Here is a 25306-nt window from a genome sequence, read left to right as displayed (position 1 = left end):
TCGGAAGAAGAGAGAATACGAACCTTATTACTGTGCGTGAGAGGCTGGATTGGGGTTGGTCATTAAACTATTCCGCATTGCTAAGTAAGCCAAGAGCATCTTGTAAAAACACAAGTGGGTTGCCATTTCAGTCTGAAGCAGAACAAATACACAGAACAAAGTCCAGTGGCACTGGTTTTATTCAAGGTATGAGCTTTTGTGTGCGCACACAGTTCTTCCAACACAACGTCATGGAATTGAAGCAATTATGCTGTATTTTAATTCTAACATTCTACCTGTAAGGTTTATTCCTTCCATCCCATGACATTGTATCTGAGGATGTGTGCCTGCACACAAAAGCTCATGCCTTGAATAAAACTTTGATAGTCTTACAGGTGCCATTGGACTTTAAATTTGTTCTACCCACTTTACCTTTAAGTTTGATCCGATTCCTCCCATCTCATGACACTGTATCTGAGGAAGTATGCCTGCACACGAGTGTGCACACCTTGGATAAAACTCTGTTAGTCTTAAAGACGCCCCTGGACTCTAAATTTGTTTTACAAGAACCCAGCACTGTAGTCCGGTCCTTTTGAGGAGTGACCAGAGCACATGCTCTGCCTAGTGAAAGTTCCGGGTTCACTCCGTGGCATCGCCGCGTTCTGGAGACAAGCCACTTAAGTCAGCCCCGGCCTAGACACCGTCCAGGATTGCAGTCCGTGGCACTGGCTGGTAGGGAGGGCTGGAACCACCCCAGCCAAGAGGCACCCGAGCTGGGATAGCCAGGAGCCATGCGCGCCCCGGCCATGGTCCCTCGCGTTCCCGTGCACTGGCGGCAACCAGCCTGCTAAGGGGCTGCTGGGGGTCCCTCCAAAAGCAGAGAGCAGGAACCGCTCCGACCACGCAGCACAATATTAAGGGCCGCTCGCGCTAGCGCACGTGCGCCAAGGGAAGGGATGGGCCATGAGGCCTCCATTTCCGGTTGGAGCCCCGGCTGCCGCGAGCTTCCAAAGCGAGCTCGAGCGGGCGCGACGTTGCTTTCGTCATCAGAAAGCGCCGAGCAGAGAGGAAGAGCCTGCTGCGGCGCGCGATGGCGCTATTCCTTGTCCAAAGGTAAGAGCCGCGTGGGACGTGAGGATTCATTCCCGGTTGGGAGTCAGGTGTCGTCTGTTCCGTTTCAGGTCAGCATTCCCTTTGACTGTGCTGACCGTGTGAAAAAACGTAGTGCATGCTCTTTTTGTAGCCTTGATGAGCTGTACGACATAATTTGAGTCCAATAGCCAACAAAAGATTTATTCAAGGTGCGAGCTTTTGTGTGCATGGACACCAAAGCTCACGCCTTGAATAAATCTTTGTTGATCTGAAAGGTGCCGTTGGACTCAAATTTCAGATGGCTGCCCACTTGAATCTATCTCGATGAGCAGCGTGGTTTTGTTTATTTCAGAAAGGTCCAGTAGTACCTTTAAGACCAACAAAGTTTTATTCAAGATATATAAGCTTTCATATACAAGCACACTTCTTCAGATATAGTGAAAAACAGTTTGATCCAGACAACTGTATCTGATGAATTGTGCTTGCACATAAAAGCTTATACACTGAATAAAACTGTATTAGTCTTAAAGGTGCTATTGGATTCAAACTTTGTTCTGCTGCTTCACACTGACACAGCTGCCTGAATCCATCCTTTAAGAATATTAGCTTAGCCTCCACAAGATGCAAGGTTTTGTGTGTCTGTGGCTGCCATGGAAATGTGGGGTTCTCTCCCACCAGCTGTTCATTTGGCTTCTTCTGTGATGGTATTAAGAAGCTAAACATAATATTACAGTATTTGCTGGCGTATAAGACTACCTTTTCCCCATGAAAAACATGCCTCCAAGTGGGGGGGGGGTCGTTCTATACGCCGGGTGCACTTCAGTAGGGATAGTACTGTAATTTAATGTAACAAACTCTATATTTTGAGTGGAAATGTTGGGGGTCGTCTTATACGCCCAGTCGTCTTATACGCCGGCAAATACAGTATATCAAATGCCTTTGGGAGACAGTAACCATGTAGTGGTTTGCTGCAGCTTCAGCTAATGCTCAGTTGGGCTATAGTGTCTTTAGTCTTGTCAGTTCTAATGTGTGACTTTAAGAAGTTTGAGTGAATTGCTCTGTACTCGATTTTGGGAATTAAACCCTGTAAATAAATAATAAGCTTGGCTGTTGTTGCTAATACCTATAGACCTGATCTCCTTGGTTTGCTTTTTCTCATTCCCCTTTGAAGACATCTTAGGACAGAGCTTTCACTTTCTTGTAACAGCAAATTACATACATTTAAGAAGGTGTGCTTTCTTTCACAGCTCCTATATGGCCAATGATTTTCATTGGATAACCCAGAATTTTGATTATTACAAGAGACAGCAAAATCTCTGTACCCACACTCTTTATACATCGATAACTTCACAAATGTCTCCTATATTCTCCCCCACCTCCTTTCCCCCCTATGCCCCAAAGCTCCAAACAGCTTAGCTTTTATCATAGGGAAAGTACTCCATCAGTTCTTCTCAGTTCTTTCAACTCTAAAATATCGTTGGGATAGGAGGGAGAGGTAGGGCAACCAGAGTATTATATAGTTCCTGCTGGAGGTTCTTATGACACTAGAAGCTGCAACCTTATTATGTTGCATTCTGCACTAGCAGAATCACATCTGGATTAGAGTTAGATGCATCTTGTTGCTCTTGAGATTTATTGCACCCAGAAACTAGTTTCTATTTGCAGCAACTGGAATAAACCTTTGTACATTATGATGGGACTTTTAAAACTAACTTGTTACAATGCAGTGTTGTAAAATAGCTGTAACCGTTGTATAATCCACAGATACACTGGTGATGAAGAGGGTGAGCCAGAAGATCAGTCTCAGGTGCTCTTGCAGCGGCTTCAGGAAAGGGCAAGAGCCCGCCAATTGCAGAAACAAAAACAGAGTCAGCCAATTTCTGTAGAGCAAACAAAGGCAGAGAATGAAATCTCTGGAGTGAATTCTGAGAAGGAATCAAGGCCAGAGATCAAGAAAAGAAAGAGGAGCTCAAGTGATGGATCTCCTTATCGGAAAGATCAAAGAAAGTCAAACAGGCAGTCACAAGCTGATGAAAAAGAAAGTCCTGGTAAGGACGATGGTTCGAGTAAGAGCAAAACTCCAAAGAGAGGAGGAAAGTCCAAAAGGCCTCCAAGAAAAATTGAAGCAGGTATGCAGGAAGAGCCTAAACTTGGTTTCAGGGACCAGTGCTTAGGGCCTTGTTAAAATTCTTGTGCCATTCTCACTGTACAGTGCACTATCATCTTTGCAGTTGAGGGAGATCACTTTTATGAGGAGCATAGTATGATTCACATGATACTTTATGGCTTGGTCCTGAATTGCATGAAGAACATATTGCAGGAGCAATCTACTTTTGTGAACAATGTAACATTCTTGCATCATGCTACTCACATAGTAGTTTAGGAGTTCCATCCCAAGCAGAGCAGTTTGCTTCAAGCAGCTGTTGTGTCTTTGATAAGTCTTTTTGTGTGAGCATCTGTTGAGAGGAACTAGCTCTAGTTTCCTTCTGTCATTGTAAAGTAGGTAGCTGTGTGCCGCCTTGACCTTGGGGCTGATGGGGTCCCTTTTCTATTTTTCTCTTTGGAGGCCCTCTCGTAGGCATACAGAGACGCATCTTAGGTTCAGCCACTGCGACACCAACATTGTGTGTGATTTTTGAATGCCACTGTGATTACTGCAAGAACTCTTTTCTCTTAGTGCTCTTCTGAATTCAAGTAATTGTCATATTTATATATTTCTTTCCAAAATGTTGGCCAATCAGGAAATGATGATAGCTTGGAGAGTCATCTGGACAACAGCTGTACAGCAGAAGCAGCAGGAGAGAGAGAGGACAGCTCTACACCTTCAGAGAAAGATAGCCAAAGAGAGAAGCAGAATATGTTGAATCAGAAAGGAACTCCTCTGTCTTCTCCCATTATTGTCCTTGGCACTTCAGATAAAAAGGCTGTGCTGAAGGTAACTGGCTGGAACTGGTTGCAAATATATATTATACCATAATGTTTAAGGTACATATGGAAGCAGGCTGATAGAAGTTATATTTGTTGAAGATTAGGGTGCTGGGGTGACTGTTAAATTCTTGTCTAAACTCCCTTCTAAGCTGAAGGTAGACTCAGAATTCTAATTTCTTTCTTCAGTCAGTGCCAAATGTTGGACAGGAGGGGGAGGATCCTTAAAACATATTGAAAAGTAAATTTTCAACTGAGAGGGTCAGAGGGGCATTTTGTCTTCAAGAAAACTACCCAATGTGCTTTGTGGCTTGTTGCCCACAGTAGCTGATGTACAGGTACATCTACACATGTGCTTCCTTGGGTTGGGGCCACAGTGTCAATGTTTTGCCGATGTGACTTGCAGGTGCAGCCTTATTTGCCACACTGGCTTGCTCAGCCCAAACTAGTCCAGAAAAGGATCAAAGAGAACCTTGTTCCACTCCAGGATATTCCAGAAATCCACCCTAAATTAAAGAAGAAACTGCAAGCAAATTCAATAGAATGTTTGTTTCCAGGTATCCTAATGAAGTGGATAATCTCTTATAACAAGAACATGTTTTATTTCATACTCTTATTGAAGTTTTTCTAAACTGCATTTAGTAGACAGCCAAAGTCTGTGTTTGTTCCTAGATGGTGGAAAACTGGGTTGGCTAAGTAACTCTTGGTGGGAGTTGCCTATACCTTTAGTTCAGGATCCAGCATAGATTTCCCCCAGTATGATACTTTCTGGTTACTAGGTAATGAGGCCTTTTCTGTGTTGGGCTGTCATTTGGTCATCAGACCATAAGAAAAGGTTTTAATGCCTCTCCCAAGATTTTAATTGAACTAGGGTTATGTTTTGTTTAATCTGTTGAACATTTTGGGGCTGGGCTAGAAGTGTCATTAAATATTTGACTGTAGCACTGATTCTATGTATACCATCTCCCTCTGGGACATGTCTGTTCTGCGGTTAGATATGAAGGAGAATTGAGCCCATTTGTGTGTTGCTGTGAGAGGTGTGTCTGAGAAATTTGGTTGGGGCAGGCAGTGGTTGACCTACAATACCTTCTGCCAGAAATGTAACCCTGTCCTAACCCTAAATGTAACCCTGTCCTGACTGTACAGTGACTCTCTCTATCGTTCATTTTCAGTTCAGGCACAGGTGATTCCAGCCATTTTGGAAAGTGCATCTGGTGGGTTTTTGGTCACGAAGAATGGTTACCAGCCAAGTGATATTTGTGTCTCAGCCCCTACAGGCAGTGGGAAAACACTAGCCTTTGTCATCCCTGTAATACAGGTGAGTTTTGGCTAGACTATATAGACCACCTGCTGGACTATATGGCCTGTGTGTGTCCTATGCCAAAATCTTCAACCTCCATTAGGTGTTGCAATGTGTGCATTGACTTGGGGGGTTGAAAGCAGAACTGGGGAAAGCACTACAGACTTGCACCTGTTATATGCTTTTCAAAATAATTACCTGTGCTGGTACGTTCAAGTTCTGTAACCTCAGCACACATGACCATGTTTTGTAAAGCCAGCTGGCAGGTAGCCAATTTGGTCATAGTGTGCAAGTATGTCTTCTTTTTATCCTTTACCTGGCGATTGGTGGAGCAGGTTGTCCTCTTAGCCAGTACACTGCTGTAGGTGCCACTGGATTTTTTCCCTTGTTTATCTTTCCACTCTTGGAGATTGATGGTAGTAGTTTGGCCTTGTGGATAGTCAACCGCTGGTTTCTAAGATCTTCCTCAATCTGTTTAAGCCACGTTTTCTTCGGCGCCAGTCAGTGGATCTACCATTCAGTTGGTCGTTCTCGCCAGAAGAGTTTACAAGGCAGTCTGCTGGTGTTCATCCTGCAGACATGGCCAAACCATTGCAGCCTGTGCTTTTGGATTTGTCCTTTAATTTGCGGCTGGTTGTCACATTTTATCTAAACAGTCTCATTTCGATTATGATCACATAGAGTATGTCACATGTTCTGTAAGTCTTCTTCTCTCCATTCTCTTGGGTATCTGGACTTACCAAGCTGCCTTAGCATTGCTTTAGAAAGTGTGTTCTTCAGTTTTAGAATGACACTCCTTTAGATTGTTTCCTATAGATGGCCAGAAGTTTGATTGGGTAATTCAGATGAATGAATGAACTTTAGCCTTCAGCCCCACTTGTTGCTTTTGGTCTTGAAGGATACCATGGTCCTCCTCTCCCTTCCTGCCTTAAGTACCAAAGGTCCTGAGATTTCTATGGCTCCTGTGCTTTTTTCTTTTGTCACTTATCCGTCTGCCCCCTCCTCTTTCCAACCACAGCCCTGCTGTTTCTGCTCAATATTCCACCAAATCTTCTGCCTCCCCCTTTACCCCTCTTCTTCCACCAAATCTTCAATAGTTTGCAAAACTGACAAAAACAATTGTGTAGCCAAAACAGCCATTCATATTGTGCATAATCTAATCAAGTTACAAAATTTTAATCTGGTTATAACTCCTTAATAGTTTTGCACCACATTCAAAGCCAATTAGGTGGGAGGTAATGTAAAATGAATTTGTGAGTAGACCTCTCTGACTAGCTCATCGAGATCTCCTGAAGAGTGGGCTGTTGAATTTGGGGAGTGCAATATGAAAAACACTGGAGGCAACAAACTAAGATAATTTAGAAGGGTGTGTGTATGTGTTCTGCTTGCTTTCATGTATGTATTTGAGTGGACTGAGATTTGAGCCAGCTGTTGCTAATATTTTGACTCTGTCTTGGCAGGCCCTGTTAGAACGAGTAGTTTGCCAGGTGCGAGCCTTGGCAGTTTTGCCCACCAAAGAGCTGGCACAGCAGGTAAATTTCTGAATACTTCTCTCCTTTGCCCTACACAAGAAATGGGATATTTCAACACACCTGTTGGTTAAAGTGCTGCAGATTGTTGTTTCATTTGGAGCTGGGGGTCATTAGTCTCCCACTTAGATGGATAGCTGAGCTGATTGACAACAAAGGTCTCATTTGGAAGGGGCTGTCCCGTGTGAGAAGCAAGGGGGAGTGAATTCAGGGAGTAAAGTCCAATTGCTCCACTTTCTCGACAGCATTGGAAGGATGGGATGCATATTTATTCATTTGATTTATCTCCAGCCTTCTGCTTGCCATCAGGCTTAGCGGAGATTGCTCAGTCTTCAAGCCAAGGGGTGACTTGAGCCTGTTGTGTTCTCACATTTCCCCCTCCTCCTTCTCATTCACTCCTGGTAGGTGAGTAAAGTATTCAACATTTACACAGATGGAACAGGATTGAAGGTCGTTCAACTGACTGGGCAGAAATCTTTTGTAAAGGAGCAAGAGTCTCTTGCTGAGAAAACGTAAGTTTCATTCTCACCTTGATGCCATTTCTGTATTATTTTGTTGGCTCATTGATTGAACAGATGCTGGTCTTAAAACCATCTGAGCAACAGGCTCAGAGCAGAGCTCTGCTTTTATTCACTCCAGCCAGGATTCCTGGGGTGGCGGTCGCCTTCTGTGGCCATGGAATTCAGTGTTGGCTCAGAATGGTATTCTGAACAATGTGCTTCAAAAACTCAGAAAGGCAACCCTGGGTGTGTGGGAATTGCTCTTATTGTGATTTGTGGGATCCTGATCCGATATGAGCAAACTCTTGGCCTGCAATGCCACAATTGTGGTGGTACTAAGGAGACCTGGCCAAATGGATGTCAGGGCCTGTGGGGTTAAGAGGTGGCTCCTTAGCATTTCCTGTCCTTGTCTGTCCAATACATCCTTGCACATACACACAGTTCCATCCCATAGAAAGCTCTCATTCACTGGCATTTCTCAGGCTCACTGGATTCCGCAGTCTGGCAGACATCGTTGTAGCCACGCCGGGACGCCTGGTGGACCATCTTCAGCAGAGTCCTCAGTTCAGCCTTAGAGAACTTCGTTTCCTGGTGAGTGGCAGATGTCCCTGCCTGAATCCCTACTGTACAAGTTCACAGTCTAGCTGGGCTGGTTTGGATGCCAGTGTGGAGGTTGGGGGGGTAAGATGCACAGAGGCTACGATTGGGCCTGTGTTAAACACTTAAGTCCCTTTGATTCAACTGGAAAAATTAAGGGCTTTCTTAATGATCTCCTGCTGAAATAAATGAGATGCTGACCAAAGTATTTTCCCCTTGGCTGTTGTACTGCACATGTGGGTTTCTGTGTATGTGTGTTTGTATGTGCATCTAGCAACAGTTTTGTGATTGAGGTTTTTCTGCTCCTTCATAGAGCTGATACAGTCCCTATTCCTGTTTCCCAGCTGCATGTCCTTTTTTATCTCCTGCATGGGTATAATAGGCATGGCTATAAGATCTTATTAATCACTAATTCCATTTGCGATCTGCTCCTTTGACTCAATTGAATACGAGGACAGATCATTGATGAAGCAGACCGCATGGTTGACAGCATGCACCAGGACTGGCTATCGCAGGTCGAGAAGGCTGTGTATGAGCCTGAGGAAGGCCCTGGACCACATCAGCTGTTCAGGAGGACACGGCCGGAGCCCATCACAGCAGCCAGGTGAGTGAGCCAGCAGGGACTAGGACAGAGACGTGGAAAGGTGGCTAACTGACAGCCAGTAGAGGCAGATTAGAGTGCCAGGGAGAAAGCACAGGAGGCAGAGCAGTGGAGATCGAATCTCCTCACTCTTGGCGGCTCAGTCAGCCTATTCTGGGAATTAAACTTCTATGGCCACAGTTTCTGCTAAGGGTTCAAAGCCTGAGATGCTCCTAGGATATGCCCCCATGACCTGCTCTTGACCCTGACCCAGAAACTACAACTAGTTCAAAATGCAGCTGTGTGGGTCCTCATCAGAACACCTTGCATGGCTCACAGATGACCTGAATTCAGGCAACTGCATTGGTCTCCAGATCAGTTTCAGGATATTGGTACTGGCTTTTAAGGCCATTTGCAGTCTGGGCCTGGCATACATGAAGAAGAAGTTGGTTTTTATATGCCACTTTTCTCTACCGGAAGGAGCCTCAAAGTGGCTTACAATTGCCTTTCCTTTCCTCTCCCTACAACAGGAAGCCCTGTGAGGGAGGTCAGACTGAGAGAGCCCTGATATTACTGCTTGGTTGGAATAGCTTTATTACAGCCGTGATGAGCCCATGGTCAACCAACTGGCTGTACGTGGGAGAACGGGGAATCACATGCAGCTTGCCAGATTAGAAGCCGCTGCTCTTAATCACTACACCAAGCTGGCTGAGGAACAGGCTTTCTGTCTGCATCTCCTGAGGAGTGCTCTGCTCTGCCAATGCAAACAGGCTGGTGATCCGTGGCCCAAGAGATGTACATTTGGCCTCAACCAGGGCCAGCGCCTTTTGGGTCCTGTTCCTGACCTGGTGGAACGAGCCCCCAAGAGAACTCTGGGCCCTACAGGCCCTAGTTGCAAAGGACCTGCAAAGGACCTGGAACTCTTCTGTCAGGCATTTGGTTGAGGCCAATAAGTTAGGATACTATCAATAGGGCCCTTCTCCATAACCCTCTCCCACCCTGGACTGAGAAGGAAGCAGAGCTGTTCATTTGATAGATCTGGCAACTACAGTGTACTGGTTCGTTTTAATGATTCTTAGCTCTATTAATTGTTTTATGACTGTTTATTGTTCATGTTGTTAAGTGGCCTGAGACAGGTATGCCAATACGGTGTGGTATAGAAACTGAATAAATAAATAGATGAACAGGCTGAGACCAGAAGATTGCAAAATACTGACATGTAGCTACGGGCCTAGAGAATGGAACAGGCCTGGCAAAGGGATGATGAAAAAGGGCCAAAGGCAGGAGATGCTGCAGAGCTCCTTTGCAGGAAGGGAATGCCTTCTGTCTTTCCAGAGCCTTCTTCCCCCAGTTCCCTCTGCAAAAGCTCCTCTTCTCAGCCACACTGAGCCGGGATCCAGAGAAGCTGCAGCAACTGGGCCTCTATAAGCCTTGCCTCTTTACTTCCGTCTACTCCAAGATGCAGCCTGATGGCACTACTGTACAGCAGGAGCCTGAGAAGAAATACACCCTGCCTGAGGGGCTCACGGTAAGAATGTGGCTTTTATTAGCATGGTGGTAGCATGATTGGCATAAAGTCTGGCATTTCCTCTGACCAATGAAGTGGCAACACATTTGGGGAGAGCTCAAGACTGCCAGTGGGGTGTGGATGGGGTGGATATGGGACTTCCATCATTCACTTTTACATTAAGGCAATGCCCAGGGTCCAGAAGATGGTCAAAAGTCAATATTTCAGGCAGTTCCCTGGAATTCTAGGGCAAGAGCCAGTCAAGGGCAAAAGTCCTTGCTAACAGCCAACTGGCTTAGTTTGGGAAGCTATTATCATAACAGTTCAGAAAACAAGGCAAGAGAGTCAGCAAAGATTTGGTGGCTTCTTAGGCCAACTGATTATACTATCTGTACGTATTCAGTATTCTGTGGTTATTTTCTGGGGTACTGGTTTTGGAACTGAGCCTCTGTGATTTATGGATGGAAATCTAGTGGACAGAATACATCACCAGCTATTTGAAATGGATAGAAACATTTGCAGAGATAAGAACCATGATTCCTATATCAGCAACCTGTGCATATTAAAACCTGAAACCTTGGAGTGGAACGCATGTTCATATTGTTGGTGACAAAAATACACAGTGATTTCTTTTTTAGATGGGCATTTGGACATTAAATCCTTTTAAAGGTACCCATGAGCGCCATCTAGTAAAAGAGCAGGAGCAGTTTGGTCTGCCAATGGCTTAGTGTCCCTGATCTTGCCAGCCAAAATCAGAGCTCTGTGGGTAGTAGCTGTTTGTTCTTGTTTCCTGCAGCAATATTACATACCCTGCAGCCTGCGATCCAAGCCACTGCTCCTTCTGCATTTTCTGCTGACCATGAAATTCAGCCGAGTGCTATGCTTCACTAACAGCAAAGAAACTTCCCACAGGTGAGTATTGACCTTGACATGTTGATAGGCTGGCTTGCATCTTGGCCAGCCAGCCAAAGTATGTCTTTCTCTTTCCCCAGGTTGTTCCTGCTAGTTCGAGCCTTTGGTGGGGTGAATGTGGCGGAGTTCTCTTCCCGGTTGAGTCCAGCAGAGCGAAAACGGACCCTGAAGGAGTTTGAACAAGGGAAGATCCAGCTGTGAGTATTGGTTTGAGCACGTATAACAGTTTTGACAATAGGAACTTGTGTCAAATAGAAATGGATAACAAAATCAACATTTAACAATAGGACAGTTTCCTCCATTTTCTGCACTGTGGTTCCTGTTCTTTTCTGTGAGTGCAGATTGTGGGTGGAAGGGACCTCTGGACTCTAGTTGTTTACATGTCTTGACCGAAAGCCTGGTGGAAGAGCTCCACTTTACAGGCCCTGTGGAATTGTGTAGCTCTGGCAGGGCCCTGATGTCAGCCTTGCCTGGGCTATCCAGGTCAGGGGTAATAACATCACAAGCAGCACAAATGGAAATTAAATGAACAAGGAGGAGGGGCCATGGCTCAGTGGTAAAGTATCCCCTTGGCATGCAGAAGGTTTCAGGCTCAGTCCACTGGCATCTCCAGTTGAAACAACCAGGCAGGTGATGTGGAAAAGCCCCTGCCAGTCTGAGTGGACAGTGCTGACCTTGATGGACTGATGGTATGATTCAGTATAAGACAGATTCATATGTACACGTGTGATCCGGAGGTTGGCAATCATACCTAGGTCTGCTGTGCCACTGTTTGGGCTGTGACAAGGTGAGCACTTAGTACCTTTCTTTTCAAACAGCTTAATCAGCACGGATGCCACTGCTCGAGGAATTGACATCGGAGGAGTGAAATGTGTAATCAGCTACGATGCCCCTCAGTTTATCAGGACCTATGTTCACCGGTAATGTCTCCCAAGAAAAAGATTTTTTTCCCCTTCTAAAAATATAGATTAATTTGCTCCTGAGAGCTTGGAATTGGCAGTGCATTACGTACTGCAGTGTAGGCTGACCAGAGCCAAGCAAGTAATTAAATGGGCCATTTTTCCTGCGGTCTTCTTTCAGGGTGGGCAGAACAGCTCGTGCTGGAAAAGCCGGCCTGGCCTTCACCATGCTGCTGAAAGTGCAGGTAGGTTTTCTGCTGGCTTCTGTTGTCTCCCATAAATTTGCACTGTGTTCACTGTAGAGACAGGTTTCTTGCTTGTTCTCCTTCAGTGGGGGAAGTCCTCCCGGATTGGTTAGGCCACGCCTCCACTCGCTCCAGGCAGGGCTATACAAATTAGTATGCCTTTAGTGGACCACACTGAGGTGACCCTCTCCAGTTCAATTAGCCCTGCTAGCTTCAGGAAGACCTTCTTAGTGAAGCTCTGTGGCTCTGCAGCATGGCCATTTGGAAGACAATGGATGCTTCTCCACTAAAGAAGAAAAATGCAAACAGCCAGCCAAAGAAAAAAGACAAACTGGAGAAGGCAAGGAAGGAGAGGACTCAGACGGTCGTCTATGTCTTGGTGCCCAGAGAGTAATTCCTCCTCCCTCCCAGGTCCCATTGCACCAATGCAGATCCCCCAGTCCCTTACCCCTGTTCTGTCAGAGCAGGGAGGGGACAAAATAGCCCAGTCCTCAGCGACAACACCTACTCAAGTTAAGAGGCGCGACATTCTCAGGCAGAATTTACCGTGTCTGGAGGCAGACAGCGAAGAAAGAGGAGCACAGTTGGCCCCATCACTACAGATTGGAAGTGTGCAGCTGATGAGTGTGGTGAGCGGCCTGGGGGGGTCGATGGGACCCTTTCTGTGGCAGGACCCTCTACCCCAGATCGAGAACACGGTAGCAGCTTCAGATCAACCTGTGCCGTTTTTCCTGCCCCTTTAGCACCCCCTGTGGCGGACTGGAGTCATTACTGGCAGCAATTGTGGTTTCAGCAGCCAGGATTGGGCAGAGGCAAGCAGCCTGCAGCCCAGACAACAAAGAGTAAGCCAGTCCAGCAGTCACAACCTGATAGAGGGCTAGAGTGAGAGTTCTTAAGGGTCAATCAGTGAGGGATTTTACATCTTTAAAATTGCCTTCCCTGAAGTGATTTTTTTATGCTAGCAAGGCTAAACCTCCTGCCAACAGCAGTGACTAGGGCACTGCAAAATTCTTCACAAAAATGGTCTCAGGGTCTGTATGCTCTTCCCCAACACAAATGTTGAGCAGGGTATCCTGCAAAGTTAGGAAGATTGGAGCAGACCTGTTACAGGTAGCACCTTGCTGGCCAAGAAGGGCTTGGTTCTCGGCCATAGCACAACTAAAGGCGGGATGACCTTGGTTGCTACCAATAGAGCAGACCTATTAAATCAAGGTCCAAGCATTTATTTATAATTATACTTGGCAGGCATTCAATAATTGGTCTAAAAATCGGAGAGTCAATCTGAATAACCCTTCTTTGAAGGACATATTGAGTTTTTTACATAAAGGGAGAAGTAAAGGTCTCAGACCAAACACTTTAAAATGTCAGGTTTCAGCCCTTGCAGTGATTTTGGAAGCAAAAGGCCTCAAGGGCATTACGAGTAAGAAACTAATTCAAAAGTATTTAAAGGGTGCTACACAACTAGCACTTCCTATACAGCATGATTCCCCATGTGGAGTCTTTCCAAAGTTTTATTACCCTTGATAAGACACCCTTATCATTGTATAATTACCCACCCATGGTTAAGCTGTTATACATAATCAATCCTGGAGGACTTCCCCCACTGAAGGGGAATGAGGAATTGGCTTACCTGAAGACCTCTTCAGTAGGGCAAAGTCCTCCAACTTATATTCCCACCACTGTTCTAATTCATTATAATTTCGTTGTGAAGAAGGAACAAAACGTTATACTATTGTTGTAAACGTTTATTAAATGAAGTTAAGAATTACCTAACTACGTTTCTTGGGGAGCTTTGTTGGCTGTTGCATGCCTGGAGAGGGTCAGCTCCCTGTGGTCCAGTAAAGGCATACTAATTTGCACAGCCCTGCCTGGAGCGAGTGGCGGCGTGACCTAACCAATTCTGGAGGACTTCTCCCCACTGAAGAGAAGAGGTCTTCGGGTAAGCCAATTCCTCATTCTGCTTCCAAGAAGAGTTTCAGATGTCCTGGCAAGACTTGGGGTAGCAACAGCCCTGAGAAGGGGAACCGGCAGGGTTTGGGGTGGGTACAGGACTGGGCCTGTGATCCCTGGATGCCTTGTTCAGGCTTGGAGCATTTTCCCAGACTCCTTTAGTTTCTCAGATGACGTGACTCTCATTGTCTAGGAACACAAATTCCTGAAGATGTTGAAAGAAGCCGGCCTTCCTGAGTTGGAACAGCAGCTAGTGAAGAGCGAGAGCCTCAAGCCTCTCCTCCAGCAGTATGAGGAAGCCCTGGCTGAACTCCAGAACGTTGTCAAGGTACCGCTAGCTTCTGAGAGGGAACCTCGGATTTGAACAGAAGTGGGAGCCTGTCATCTGGAAATCACCAGCAACAGCAGCCTGGCATAGCTAAGACGCCAGGTCTCAAGGCCCTACAGCAGGGGTAGTCAAACTGCAGCCCTCCAGATGTCCATGGACTACAATTCCCAGGAGCCCCTGCCAGCGTTCGCTGGCAGGGGCTCCTGGGAATTGTAGTCCATGGACATCTGGAGGGCCACAGTTTGACTACCCCTGCCCTACAGTTTCAGGGGTAGCCACGGCAATTTCAGAGAGCACCAGGCCTGCACTTGGGTGAGTGTGGTGTGTCTGCACTCCCAAGCAGACAGTGGTGCTGAGGGGCAGCCTAGCAGTCTGGAAGGAAAGCGATGGGGGATTTCGGGGCATGTGGAATTGCTGCAGACGAAGAGCTTCCACCAACAGGCTGAGAAGCTCTGTCTTCCAAGGTAGCGGGGATAAAGGCTGAAGTTTGGTGGGATTATCAGGACACTGTGGTGGCAGGCATGTTGTACTAAGACCTGGTGGGCTCAAATTCCACTTGGCCATGAAGCTTGCTGGGTCAGTCACGTATCTCTCTAATTTGCCGTAGTATCAAAGTGTTGTGGGAGGGAAGGAACATAATAGTGACAAAATGCAAAACAGAAGTGCCACTAGCTAATCTTTGTTTCCCTTCCTGAAACTGTTTCCAAATCCCACAGTTGCTTACTCGGAGAATATTAGCCAGGCATTGACCACTTCTTTGTCTCAACAGGAGGAGGAAGCCAAGAAGCGATCCTGAGCAGCCAAGGGAACGGCTGCTGTATGCTTAGCTGCTATGAAAAACAAGCAGGGACTGGAGTGTAGCATTTGAGAACACATACCATTACCAGCACCCTGGAGAATGGGGAAGTGAAAAAGAAACATCTGTTTGAAACTTGAGCAGAGCAAGCTGCGAGCCTGTCTTTGTTCTTACAGTGCCATTTGCAGTCTTAGAGGACCAGCAGAACATTGTCAGGAGGAGAGGCTGTTTCTCAGTGGGGCTTTAACCCAGCCAAAAGGAAAGAGCAGAGAATCTCCAGCCTCCTCTTGTTCAGCCTTCATGACAGAGTGGAGCTTCCTCATTGCCTTGCCTTCTTTTCCTGGTCTTTTAAGGTCCAGTTGTGCTTCCAGAAGTGACTACTGGTGCTCCACGTAAAGTGCACTTTCATCGGAGAAATGCTATTTAAATAAAAATTGCTTTTTGTTTCTTGGTTTGAGCAAGATTTTTCCGTGGACCGTTGTTTGTGAGCAGGAAGATTGGTGCAGGCACTTAGAACAAACTTGAGAGTATGAAAATATTGTGAAACCACCCAAACACAGAATTTCCGGATGCGAGTATACATGTGGCAGTGATTCATTTAATGCTTCTTTTTGTCCAACTATTGCCAATAACTTCCTCTGAGGATTCTCACTTTTAATAATATGAAGTATTATGTCCTCCTTTTCTTCATGTTCCTGATTATATACGTTGGTTTTATTTTTATATATTGACTAGCAAGAAAGCCCATTGCAAGCAGGAATGCAATGGGTGCTAGGACCCAGGGGACACCGGAAGGTGCAGATCTCTCTCTGCGTGTCTCTCTCTCCCTCTTGCTCCCTCTTGCTGCGTGTGCCTCGCAGCAGGAGGCATAGCAGGTAATGAGGGCTGGTTTGTAGGAGGGAAGGAGGGCTGATGTGCAGTTTGGGGAAGCTCTGTCTGTCTCTCTCTCCCTCCGTCACAGCAGGGGCGGCTCTCTCTGTGTCTCTGTCAGCAGCTTGGGGCAGCTCTCTCTGTGTCTCTCTCGGCCTCCCTTGCAGTAGGAGCGATAGGAGGGAATGAGGGTTTGTGTTCACTCTGGCAGGGATCTGTGTGTCTCTGGGTCGTGTCTGAGAGGAATGTGGCTAGCGTCCAGGGAGTGAGGGTGGGCGCTGTAGGGACAGGGCCAATCAGGGTGTACGGACACATCCCACCCCCTAGGCTGTTTCACAAATATATAGAGGAACCATGGATAAGGATAGTGATAACATGGCCTACCCTTAACTTTGATCCGGAAACTACAAATGGCCCAGAAAGCAGCAGACAGGCCCTCACAGGAACATTGTAGAGGTCCCACAACTGGTCCACTGTCTATTCCCCTCAAAGAGCTCCTCACTCTGCCACTTCCAACTGGCTGGTGATCCCTGGCCCTAAGGAAGCTCACCTGACCTCAACCAGGGGCAGAGCTTTCTCTATCCTGGTTTTCACCTGGTGGAATGAGCTCTCATAAGAGATTAGGGCCCTGCCAGAGCTAGCTCAGTTCCACAGGGCCAGCAAAATGGAGCTCTTCTGCCAGGCATTTGGTTTGAGGTTGACTGAACCAACAACCATCTACTGCCCCCTGCTCCCCCCCCCAAAGAAACTCCCCTCTTCCTCAACTGAATCCTGAACTGACCAGTTCTTGGGGTTATATTTAATATGTTAATGTTGTTATGTTATAGCAACAGTATAGGGCAGTATATAAATAAAACTAATATAAATAAATAATATGGTGAGTTCACATGTAAGCCACCTGAAGTAGAATTCTGGACAGGCAGCCTAAAAACTTCCCAAGTGAGTCCAAAGCTCTTTTCATTGTGGAGATATAAAGGAAAGGGCATGTCTCCACATTGAAAAGGGGTCATAACATTGTAATGGTATTGCAATTACCAATTTAAAAACCAGTAAAGCCCACCCACCCCCATAGTGTAGGGAATGGGGAAATTGTTTTATTGGTGCTGCCTGCCCTGAGTTGACCAGAGAATCCTTCCGATTTTAAAATATTCAAAATGTATTATTTGTGCAATTACAGATTCTTTGGATTCTGTTAACTGAGGAAGGTAACAGAGAAACTAACCTATTGGAACATAATCTTAGTTTTCTGGTGCAAATCTAGTAGTTGGGCTGCAGGAGGGACCTGAAACACAAGGGGTTACTATCATAGGACTTGAGGACAGCCCTATCATCTTTCTTGCAACCCCTGGAGTTACTTTGCCCTTACTTTAAAGAGCCACCACCTTTCTTATTTGGCAGAAATTCCGACCTCTCTGAAATTTCACTACTACCATTCATGGGAAAACAAGCTTCACTTGACAGATGGTGGGTGGAGCTGGAGGAAGAGAGGTTCTTGATTGGTCTAAAGCAACAGTAGTTGGGCCGGCCAACTTTCAAGAAGTGCTGTAGAGACCAGTGCTCTGAACTTCAGAAGGCTTTTCTCATCCTTGCCTGCTTTTATCTCCTGTACCTGTTACAATGGGCCTGAAGCTTTACTTGGATCTGCTCTCTCAGCCTTGCCGGTCTGTCTACATCTTTGCCAAGAAAAATGGCATCCCCTTTGAGTTCAAGCAGGTGCTGCTCCTGAAAGGTGAGAGAGGGAGCTGGATTCATAGGCTAGACTTAGAGGGCACCTTGCTCTGCCCAGTCAGTAACCCCTGATTTTAACCCTCCAAGCAATCACACCCTTGATGGAAACATGGCTGGGGATGGGAGGGGTCTTTTCTTCCAAACCAGGTGTTGAGTTCCATTAATCTACTACATCAAGGATTTTGTGTGTCTTCATGGCTAATTAGCATTGGTTTTAGGAAGAAATGCCCTTTCTTTGCATATTTGACCCGGGTGGGGGGTTAGAAATCGAATTTAACCCTGGTCAGGATACATACATTTTGGGGACAACTGGGAGTGTGATAAGTTATTGTGCATATTATTTGGATTTTGAGAGTTGGTCTGTGTGGTCCTTCCTACACCGTGAGTGGACTTGTTGGGCTGGCTGGTCTTTGTTTTTTTCCCCAGTCAATGCTATGATCAGGTGATCTTTATTTCTAAAATATTATGCAGTGGGGAGTTCAATCTGACAACAAGGAAAGAATCCGAGTTACATATGGGCTAAATTAATATGGATGGATGAATCTGGTTGAGTGGAAGCAGCTGTATGCGAGACTCTTGATTTGCTTGAGAATCTCCCCAGTGTGAAGTACAATTCAGCTGTACATGCATGTGCACAAGAGGGAAGTCAGGATTCAGATCTCTGCTTTGCTGTTTCCTCACATTTTTCTTCCTGTTTGTATGCAGTGTGAACTAACTTATGCAAGCATTTCCTGCAGTTTCTTACACAGTGCTAGAAAATGCATGCATCTGATACTCCGTGGCACGTTAAGGCACATTAGTAATTAAGATCCCACATCTGACCTGTACTCCAACAACTCAGCTGGCTCCCAATTGAATTCCGGATCAGGTTTTGGCACTTACTTTCGAGGCCATACACAGTCTGGGCCTCTCAGTGTACCTGAGAGACCGTCTCTCTGCCTATACCCCCAAAAGAGCTCTACGTTCTACCCCTACCAACCAGCTGGTGACCCCTGGCCCTAAAGAAGCACGTCAGTCCTCAACGAGGGCTGGAGATTTTTCCATCCTGGCCCCCTAGAGCTTTTTCCGTCCTGGTGTAACGAGCACCCTGAAGAGATCAGGGCCCCGCTCAAACTCCCACAATTTCGCAGGGCCTGGAAAAGGGAGCTCCTCCACTAGGTATTTGCTTGAGGCTGACCGACCCAACAACATCCACTGGTCCCCCCTGATGCCCCCTTTACATGACTAAATATGACCTACTCAAGGGTTCCGTTAAAGTTGCTATCTTTGTTGAACAATGTTCTGTTGAAATATCCTAGTTGATATGTTATGATTGTTATATTTGTTGTGATGTACCATGTAATTACCTCATGATGTTTCATGTAAACTGTCCAGAGCCATATGGAAGGGCAGTATAAAAATCTAAATAAATATGGTCATTTAGGAATATAGGTTGATGGTGATCGGTATGCATGGTGCAGTGTGTGCTGAAGCAACTAAAGTGGTTTGCATTTCGCTATTGCATATGTGCATCTACTCCAGGTCCTTGCTTGTTTTGTGCAACACCTTTTTGTCCCATTGTTAATTGCTAATTTTCTCATGGTTAATTTTAGTAATTTTATGCTGTTTTGATTGTTTTATCCTACTGTTTTGAACTGCCCATCGAGAGGAGTGGTATACAAGCTGAGCCTCTGGGGAGGGCGGTATATAAATATAAATAAATACTATAATAAATAATATGTGAATGAATAATAGAAGCTGGCTTAGGAGAAATGGCAGAGAAACATGCACAAAACCCAAGTGCAACCAATGAAGATGGGAGCACAGAACTGGGTGTTCGATATAAGCTGTATGAGCAGCCAATATTTCTCTCCTAGCATTCTTTGTTGTCAAGCAGCCACTGTTGACTCCTCTTTTAAACCTACCTAGGGCAAAACAAGGCTGAAGAGTTTGGCAAGGTGAACATCCTCAGGAAAGTGCCAGCTCTGAAAGATGCTGACTTCACCTTAGCAGAGAGGTAAGGGCTGTTGCCATTGGGAATGGTGACTTCACAGCTTCTGCTAAACTTCTGCCGTGTCTGCAGCAGAGGTTGCAAAAGTTCAAGCTTATGGACACTCCTGGGGGTTCAGAAAAGGGTAGTCTATGCCCCTAAATCATGGCAGCTGCAGAAGGTAGGGCCAGTCACAGAATGACTACTAAGGGGAGCAATTTTTTTAAATAGCTGGGAGTTTTGGAGGCAAGCTTCCTCCTATGGAAGGGGGAAGTTATTTTTGATGTACTCCCTGCAGACCCAAATGTGATGTCTTCTGAAGCACCTCACCTCCTCCATTGGGGAGGAAAGGTAGGGTTGGATCTTTTGTTTTGGAAAAGAAGCCAGGTCACCCACTGGCATGGTGCCTTCAGGCACACCAGTTCTCTGTAGAAATCTCTGCTTTCTCCTTGTTTTGCATTTTAATCAATTCCAAGGCCTTGTAGTTTCAGAAAGGAGTTTCAGAAAGTGTAGTTTGCAAGAAGCTGATAGAGAGGAAGCGATTTTGAAACACATTTCTCTTGACTTGCAAAAGAGGTGGTACCAACTATGCCCAAATTCTACACTTCTGCAAACTTAGCTGCTAAGCTGCCTCAGGCTCATTTTGGATTGAGAGTTGGGGCTTTTCAGGATCCTTCTAGCTTTTCTGGACAGTCATTTATAGAACTGGCTGTTGCTACACTGTTGGAGCAGAGCCCTCTAGATCAGGGGTAGTCAACCTGTGGTCCTCCAGATGTCCATGGACTACAAATCCCATGAGCCCCTGCCAGCAAACGCAGGGGCTCATGGGAATTATAGTCCATGGACATCTGGAGGACCACAGGTTGACTACCCCTGCTCAAGATGCTTAGAATCCCTCTGGTTTTCTGGTGCATCAATCTGCTCTTTTGTTTTCCCCACAACTTAATTGCTTTCCCTCCCTTGAACAGCATTGCTATCCTTTTGTACTTGGCAAGGAAATTCAACACCCCAGATCATTGGTACCCCTCTGACCTGCAGAAACGAGCCCGTGTGGATGAGTACCTGTCTTGGCAGCACTTGGCCACTCGTTTGTGTGGAAGCAAAGTATTCCTGATCAAGGTAAGGGCTACGCAAGATCTCCTCCCCCTACTCCTGTGTGAGGAGCACAGAGCCAAATTGGAGGGCAAGAGTTTGCAATGGCAAAATCGGTAGGCATTTTAAGAGTGAAATAAATAAGTTAAATGGTGCTTCTTCAAACCTTCAAGCTAGAGCAAAGAGCTCCATCACAAATGTCAAAGCTCTTGGGTTCAAGGCAGAGTCTGCATAAACAGCATCAGGTGTGGAGTCTTGCCTATACTGTTTGGACCCATTAAGTGCAGCGGGGAAAAAAATCTTCATAATCATCCTGATATCAGTGGACAGCTATTTAGCAGAAGGCACTCTCCTGGGCAGGAAGCAGAGAGTAGGGCAGACGGAAATGGTCAGAGACCCTCTTACTGTCTCAGAATCATAGTGCTTAGGTAGAAAGATCTGATAGATCTGAAATAATCAACCTTTTTCAACGTTTTGACCAAAGAGTAGGCTTTCTCCACCAGGGTTTCATGAAAGCCTGGGATTTCTTGATGGCCCTGGAAGAGTTTCCCGAATGGTCAGATGCTAATTAATTTATAATATATTTTATAAACGTGTTAAACATTTAGCAGGTGATATGTCCATATATGGTCATGTCAACCTGCCTCCTCCTCCCAAAATGGCCAATGATGGGGATGGGAAGGGTCCCCGGTGATAAAAAGGTTGGGAACCACTGAAAGTTCCCCTGGAGCAAATGGATGATTTGGAGGGTGGACTCTGTGGCACTGTATCCCTCTGAGGGCCCTGTCCTCCCTGGGCTACATCCCCAAATCTCCAAGAGTTTCCCGGTCTGGATCTGGCCATCCTACCCATCCATCTCCCCCAATGACCGGGGAGGACCTGGCAACATGACTTCTTTCTTGCTGCTGCAGTGTGAGCATGTTAAAAGCAGTCCCTAGCAAAGTTCGTGTTTTTAATTTCTCCCTTTCCCTTCATCTTTTGGCTAGGCTTTAGCACCCATTTATAGGGATGAGCTACTTTCACCTGCCAAGTCAGATGGTGCCCTTGAAGATCTGATTGGAGTTCTGAAACAGTTTGAAGAGAAGTTTCTCCAGGACAGGCCTTTTATTGTAGGCAACGAGATCTCTTTGGCAGACCTGGTGGCCATTGTGGAACTCATGCAGGTGAGCACTTCAGTGTCAGATAACACAAAACATTCTGGATGCCCCTGGCAATCAAGCCCCTCACAGAGCTGCTGCAAGGAAGCTCTGCAGTATGGATAGGGAAGTATGCCTTCGAAGTCCAAATTGGACCCTGGCCTGGCATGCCTTACCAAGACATGACAGGAATTCTATTTAAGCAGAGTGATGCTTCTATTGCAACAGGAGGTGATGTCCACCTCAAGTGGTTGTCATGACCCAAGGAATGCACCTCAGCTTGGGGCCCTCAGAACTAACACAGCAGAGCCCCAGGCAAGAGAACCATAGCAAAAGTCAATCTTAAAGGCACTTTACAGGAGCAGGCATCAAAAGCAGGAACACAAAGAGCTAGGCAATTGGCAAAGACAGTACAAAGGGAGAAGTGGGGTTTATATCAACTCAAACTCACACTGAGCGGGAAAAGTGGTTCCCAGGGCTGGAACCCTTTGATCAACAAAGGTACAAAACTTGGAGACTGGCCGTCTGCTCCCTTGTTCTTACCCCAGTTGCCTCTCTCAGTGAGCCTAGATGTTACAGCTCAGAGCAAGGCCATTCAGATAGCATTTGCATTTCACGGGAGCTAGCCAGAACAGCACCTGGATGAAAAACAGAGGAAACCAAAGGGGAGGATGGACTGAAGGGACCCACCTCTAGCCCTGGAGAAAACAAGGAAAGGTTGGTATCAATGTATGCTAATTACTTTCTCAAGCATGTGTAAATAATCTTTTCATTACATGTGTCTTCATGAATCAACTATAGCCATAACACAAATAATTGGTGATTGGGCAGGGTTGGCTGATACAATTTGTACAATGATACAAATCATACAATTGCTGCTTGATATGTTGCCCAGTTCCCACATTCAGTTTCATCTTATCTTGCATGTTTACTAGATACAGTCTATGAGCTGCGTATTGTTCTCCCAGGATAGTTACAGCCTTGGCTAGCATGGAGCAGATACTGCAACTTGTTCTCCAGAATAATAGCTTATAGTCTCTTCACTGATACTTTGCTATGCATGTGTTTGCTAGCTTAAGCTGATCGCAGCCACCTAAGATATTTCTAAGCTAAAACAGATTGAAAATGGATTCACTCTGGCTCATCACCTTCACCTTTTTGTGGGGCCTCAACTCTTGATCATATTTAAATAAGTAGTAATTGCTCTTTTGAGACCCAAAATTATTTTCTATGATTTCATGCAAGCAAACGATTGAAGTAGGAATCCAAAATCACTCAGACAGTTCCAGCTGTTGTTGAAGCCTTGAGAAATGTTAATCTGTACCAACAGATAATAGGTTGTAGTAACTGAAATAGGTGACTGTCCTTTAAAGAGTTCTTGAAAATGTGAAGAATCCCCACCCCATCTACCTGCTTAACCCACTTTCTCACTGCAGCCCTTAGGAGCTGGCTGGGACATCTTTGAAGGCAGGCCCAAGATGGCAGCATGGCGACACCGAGTAGAAGAAGCCATTGGCAAGGACCTCTTCCTGGAGGCCCATGTACCACTCTTAAAGTTCACAGAAAATCGTCTTCCTGAAATACAGGAGCAGCTGAAGCAAGCTCTGCTAAAGTATCTGTAATTAAGCCTCAGGAGGGGCAGCACTCTCTCCCAATAAAGCTCTTGGTCTCCTCTGGGTTGCTTCCATTGTGCTACTGTTGCATAGCTGCCTTCTCTTTCCCTACTGCTCTGGGCAGACAATGCCTCTTTTTACTTAGGGTGAAAGGATCCTTGTTCTAGAGGAAAGTGGCCAAGTTCTTCAAATTGTACTGGACCCACTACATTTTTATTTTGTTTATGTATTATTAGATTTTTATACCGCCCTTCCATACAGCTCAGGCACATATTACATGTGACTGCATGCACCCAGACTAGGCTACGTATGCCCGGTCAAGTGTCAAGAAGAACCTTCCTTTCCCCCAGGTTTTCGGTCACTTCTGAAATTTGTTTGCTCCTGGAAAAGATAACATCTATGGGAGGGGGGAGTTCTGGTTGCACCTAGGGAAGACTTATCATAAGAACAATCAAGTCAAGAATAACTATTCTCCCATGCTAAACCTTGAAATGGTGGTCAGGGCTAGGTTTTGGCCCTTGATCTGCTCTCTTACAGACTGGTGGTGATCTCATATGAACTTTGACAGAGAAAAGGGCTCTTGTTAACAATTTTTTCCCTTCTGTATGATGTTTAATTGGATTGAGAATTTCAGGGGCTCAGCTTATTAAATGTCTTGGGACTGTGGATCAAGCGGAACACAATTCCATGAAGGCAGGACAGGTTCTACCTCCATAGAACCGTGGGCGTTTTCACACGTGCGAAATAATGCAGTTTCCACTTCAGTGCCTTTTTCCAAGCAGATTTTGCCATTTCACACAATAAAATCCAGTTGCAATGTGCATTGAAAGCTATCGTTCTTTGTTGCCACTTGGGTTTTAAGATCTGGAAGAGTTTTTGAAAACGAGGTGTAATTGCTTTCCATTGCATTACTAACAGCCATCAAAGGCAGCTGAGTTATTGTAATTCGGATGAGTTACTGTAATTCACCACTCTAGGTGGGACTGACCTGCCTTTGGCAACAATTCTGAAACGTGTGCCAAATGTGGCTGCCCATTTATAATCTGGGTCTGGTTGGCAAGAATATATTGCAGCTATTTCGAGCACTCTTCACTGACTGCCAGTTTGTTTCCAGATATAGTCCAAGGTGATGGTGTTTGTCTTCAGGGCTTGTCACAACCTGAGACCCAAGTACTTGAAGGGCCAGCACTCCCTGTACCAACCCACATGGCAGTTCCAGTTCCCAAGGTCATTGCCTGTCACTCAGTGAGCAGTGAGCTTCTATAGCGCAGCGGGGATTTAAATCTGGGTGTCCCAGATCCCACTCTGAAACTACTCAACACCATTGGCTTTAATGGGGCAGCAAGCAGTCGGGCCTAGAGTAGTCAAGCAAGTTGCCCAGAACTGCTGTCTGGATGACCTTCATGAGTCCATCAAAGGTCAAATCTGCCCTGGGAAAGGCTGGGCCCCTCCCCCTCCGTTTCATGAACAGAAACCAAGGATTGAAGGCTGGAAGTACTGTTGTAGCTGCCTAGCAATGCTTCTTGAATGCATCAATTTCTTAAAGCTACAGGTGCTGTTTCTATCATTTGGGTTTATTAAAGCCCTAATGTATTTTGGGGTTGGGCAAGCTAGGGGCTTTTATCAGGTTTGTAGAAAGATGTGTCTTGTCTGTCCTTGGTCCAGATTTCTGGATTTAAGATTTCACACATGGGGCCATGTTGAGAAGTAGATTTATTGATGATGGTAATAAGAAAGACCTCGTAATTTTGGGTGGCTG

The 25306-nt window shown here is 45.8% G+C and overlaps 2 protein-coding genes across 3 annotated transcripts; both read left to right on the top strand.

Moving 5' to 3' along the window:
- The first annotated feature begins 970 nt into the window (after positions 1-970).
- DDX51 (DEAD-box helicase 51) lies at positions 971-15590 on the top strand. 2 transcript variants are annotated; one of them, XM_077307615.1, is made up of 16 exons: positions 971-1092; positions 2836-3119; positions 3813-4006; positions 4403-4553; positions 5169-5314; positions 6757-6828; positions 7231-7337; positions 7808-7916; positions 8381-8526; positions 9838-10030; positions 10806-10921; positions 11002-11118; positions 11740-11841; positions 12002-12065; positions 14209-14343; positions 15113-15590. In XM_077307615.1, exons 1-16 carry the CDS (start codon positions 1070-1072, stop codon positions 15137-15139), a joined length of 1986 nt encoding a protein of 661 aa, XP_077163730.1. In that variant the 5' UTR covers positions 971-1069; the 3' UTR covers positions 15140-15590. The 2 variants fall into 2 exon arrangements, with proteins under 2 accessions (XP_077163730.1, XP_077163729.1); XM_077307614.1 differs by having other exon boundaries at positions 2836-3200.
- Positions 15591-15752: 162 nt separating this feature from the next.
- On the top strand, positions 15753-23608 carry LOC143822457 (glutathione S-transferase theta-1-like). Its single transcript, XM_077307616.1, has 5 exons — positions 15753-17738; positions 19646-19733; positions 20675-20825; positions 21785-21961; positions 23371-23608. The coding sequence occupies exons 1-5, from the start codon at positions 17627-17629 to the stop codon at positions 23554-23556; spliced, it is 714 nt and encodes a 237-aa protein (XP_077163731.1). The 5' UTR covers positions 15753-17626; the 3' UTR covers positions 23557-23608.
- The last annotated feature ends 1698 nt before the right edge of the window (positions 23609-25306 follow it).

This window comes from Paroedura picta, chromosome 13 (genome assembly GCF_049243985.1).
Source record: "Paroedura picta isolate Pp20150507F chromosome 13, Ppicta_v3.0, whole genome shotgun sequence".
NCBI classification, from domain to species: Eukaryota; Metazoa; Chordata; class Lepidosauria; order Squamata; family Gekkonidae; genus Paroedura; species Paroedura picta.
This window is presented reverse-complemented; position numbering and strand designations above follow the sequence as displayed.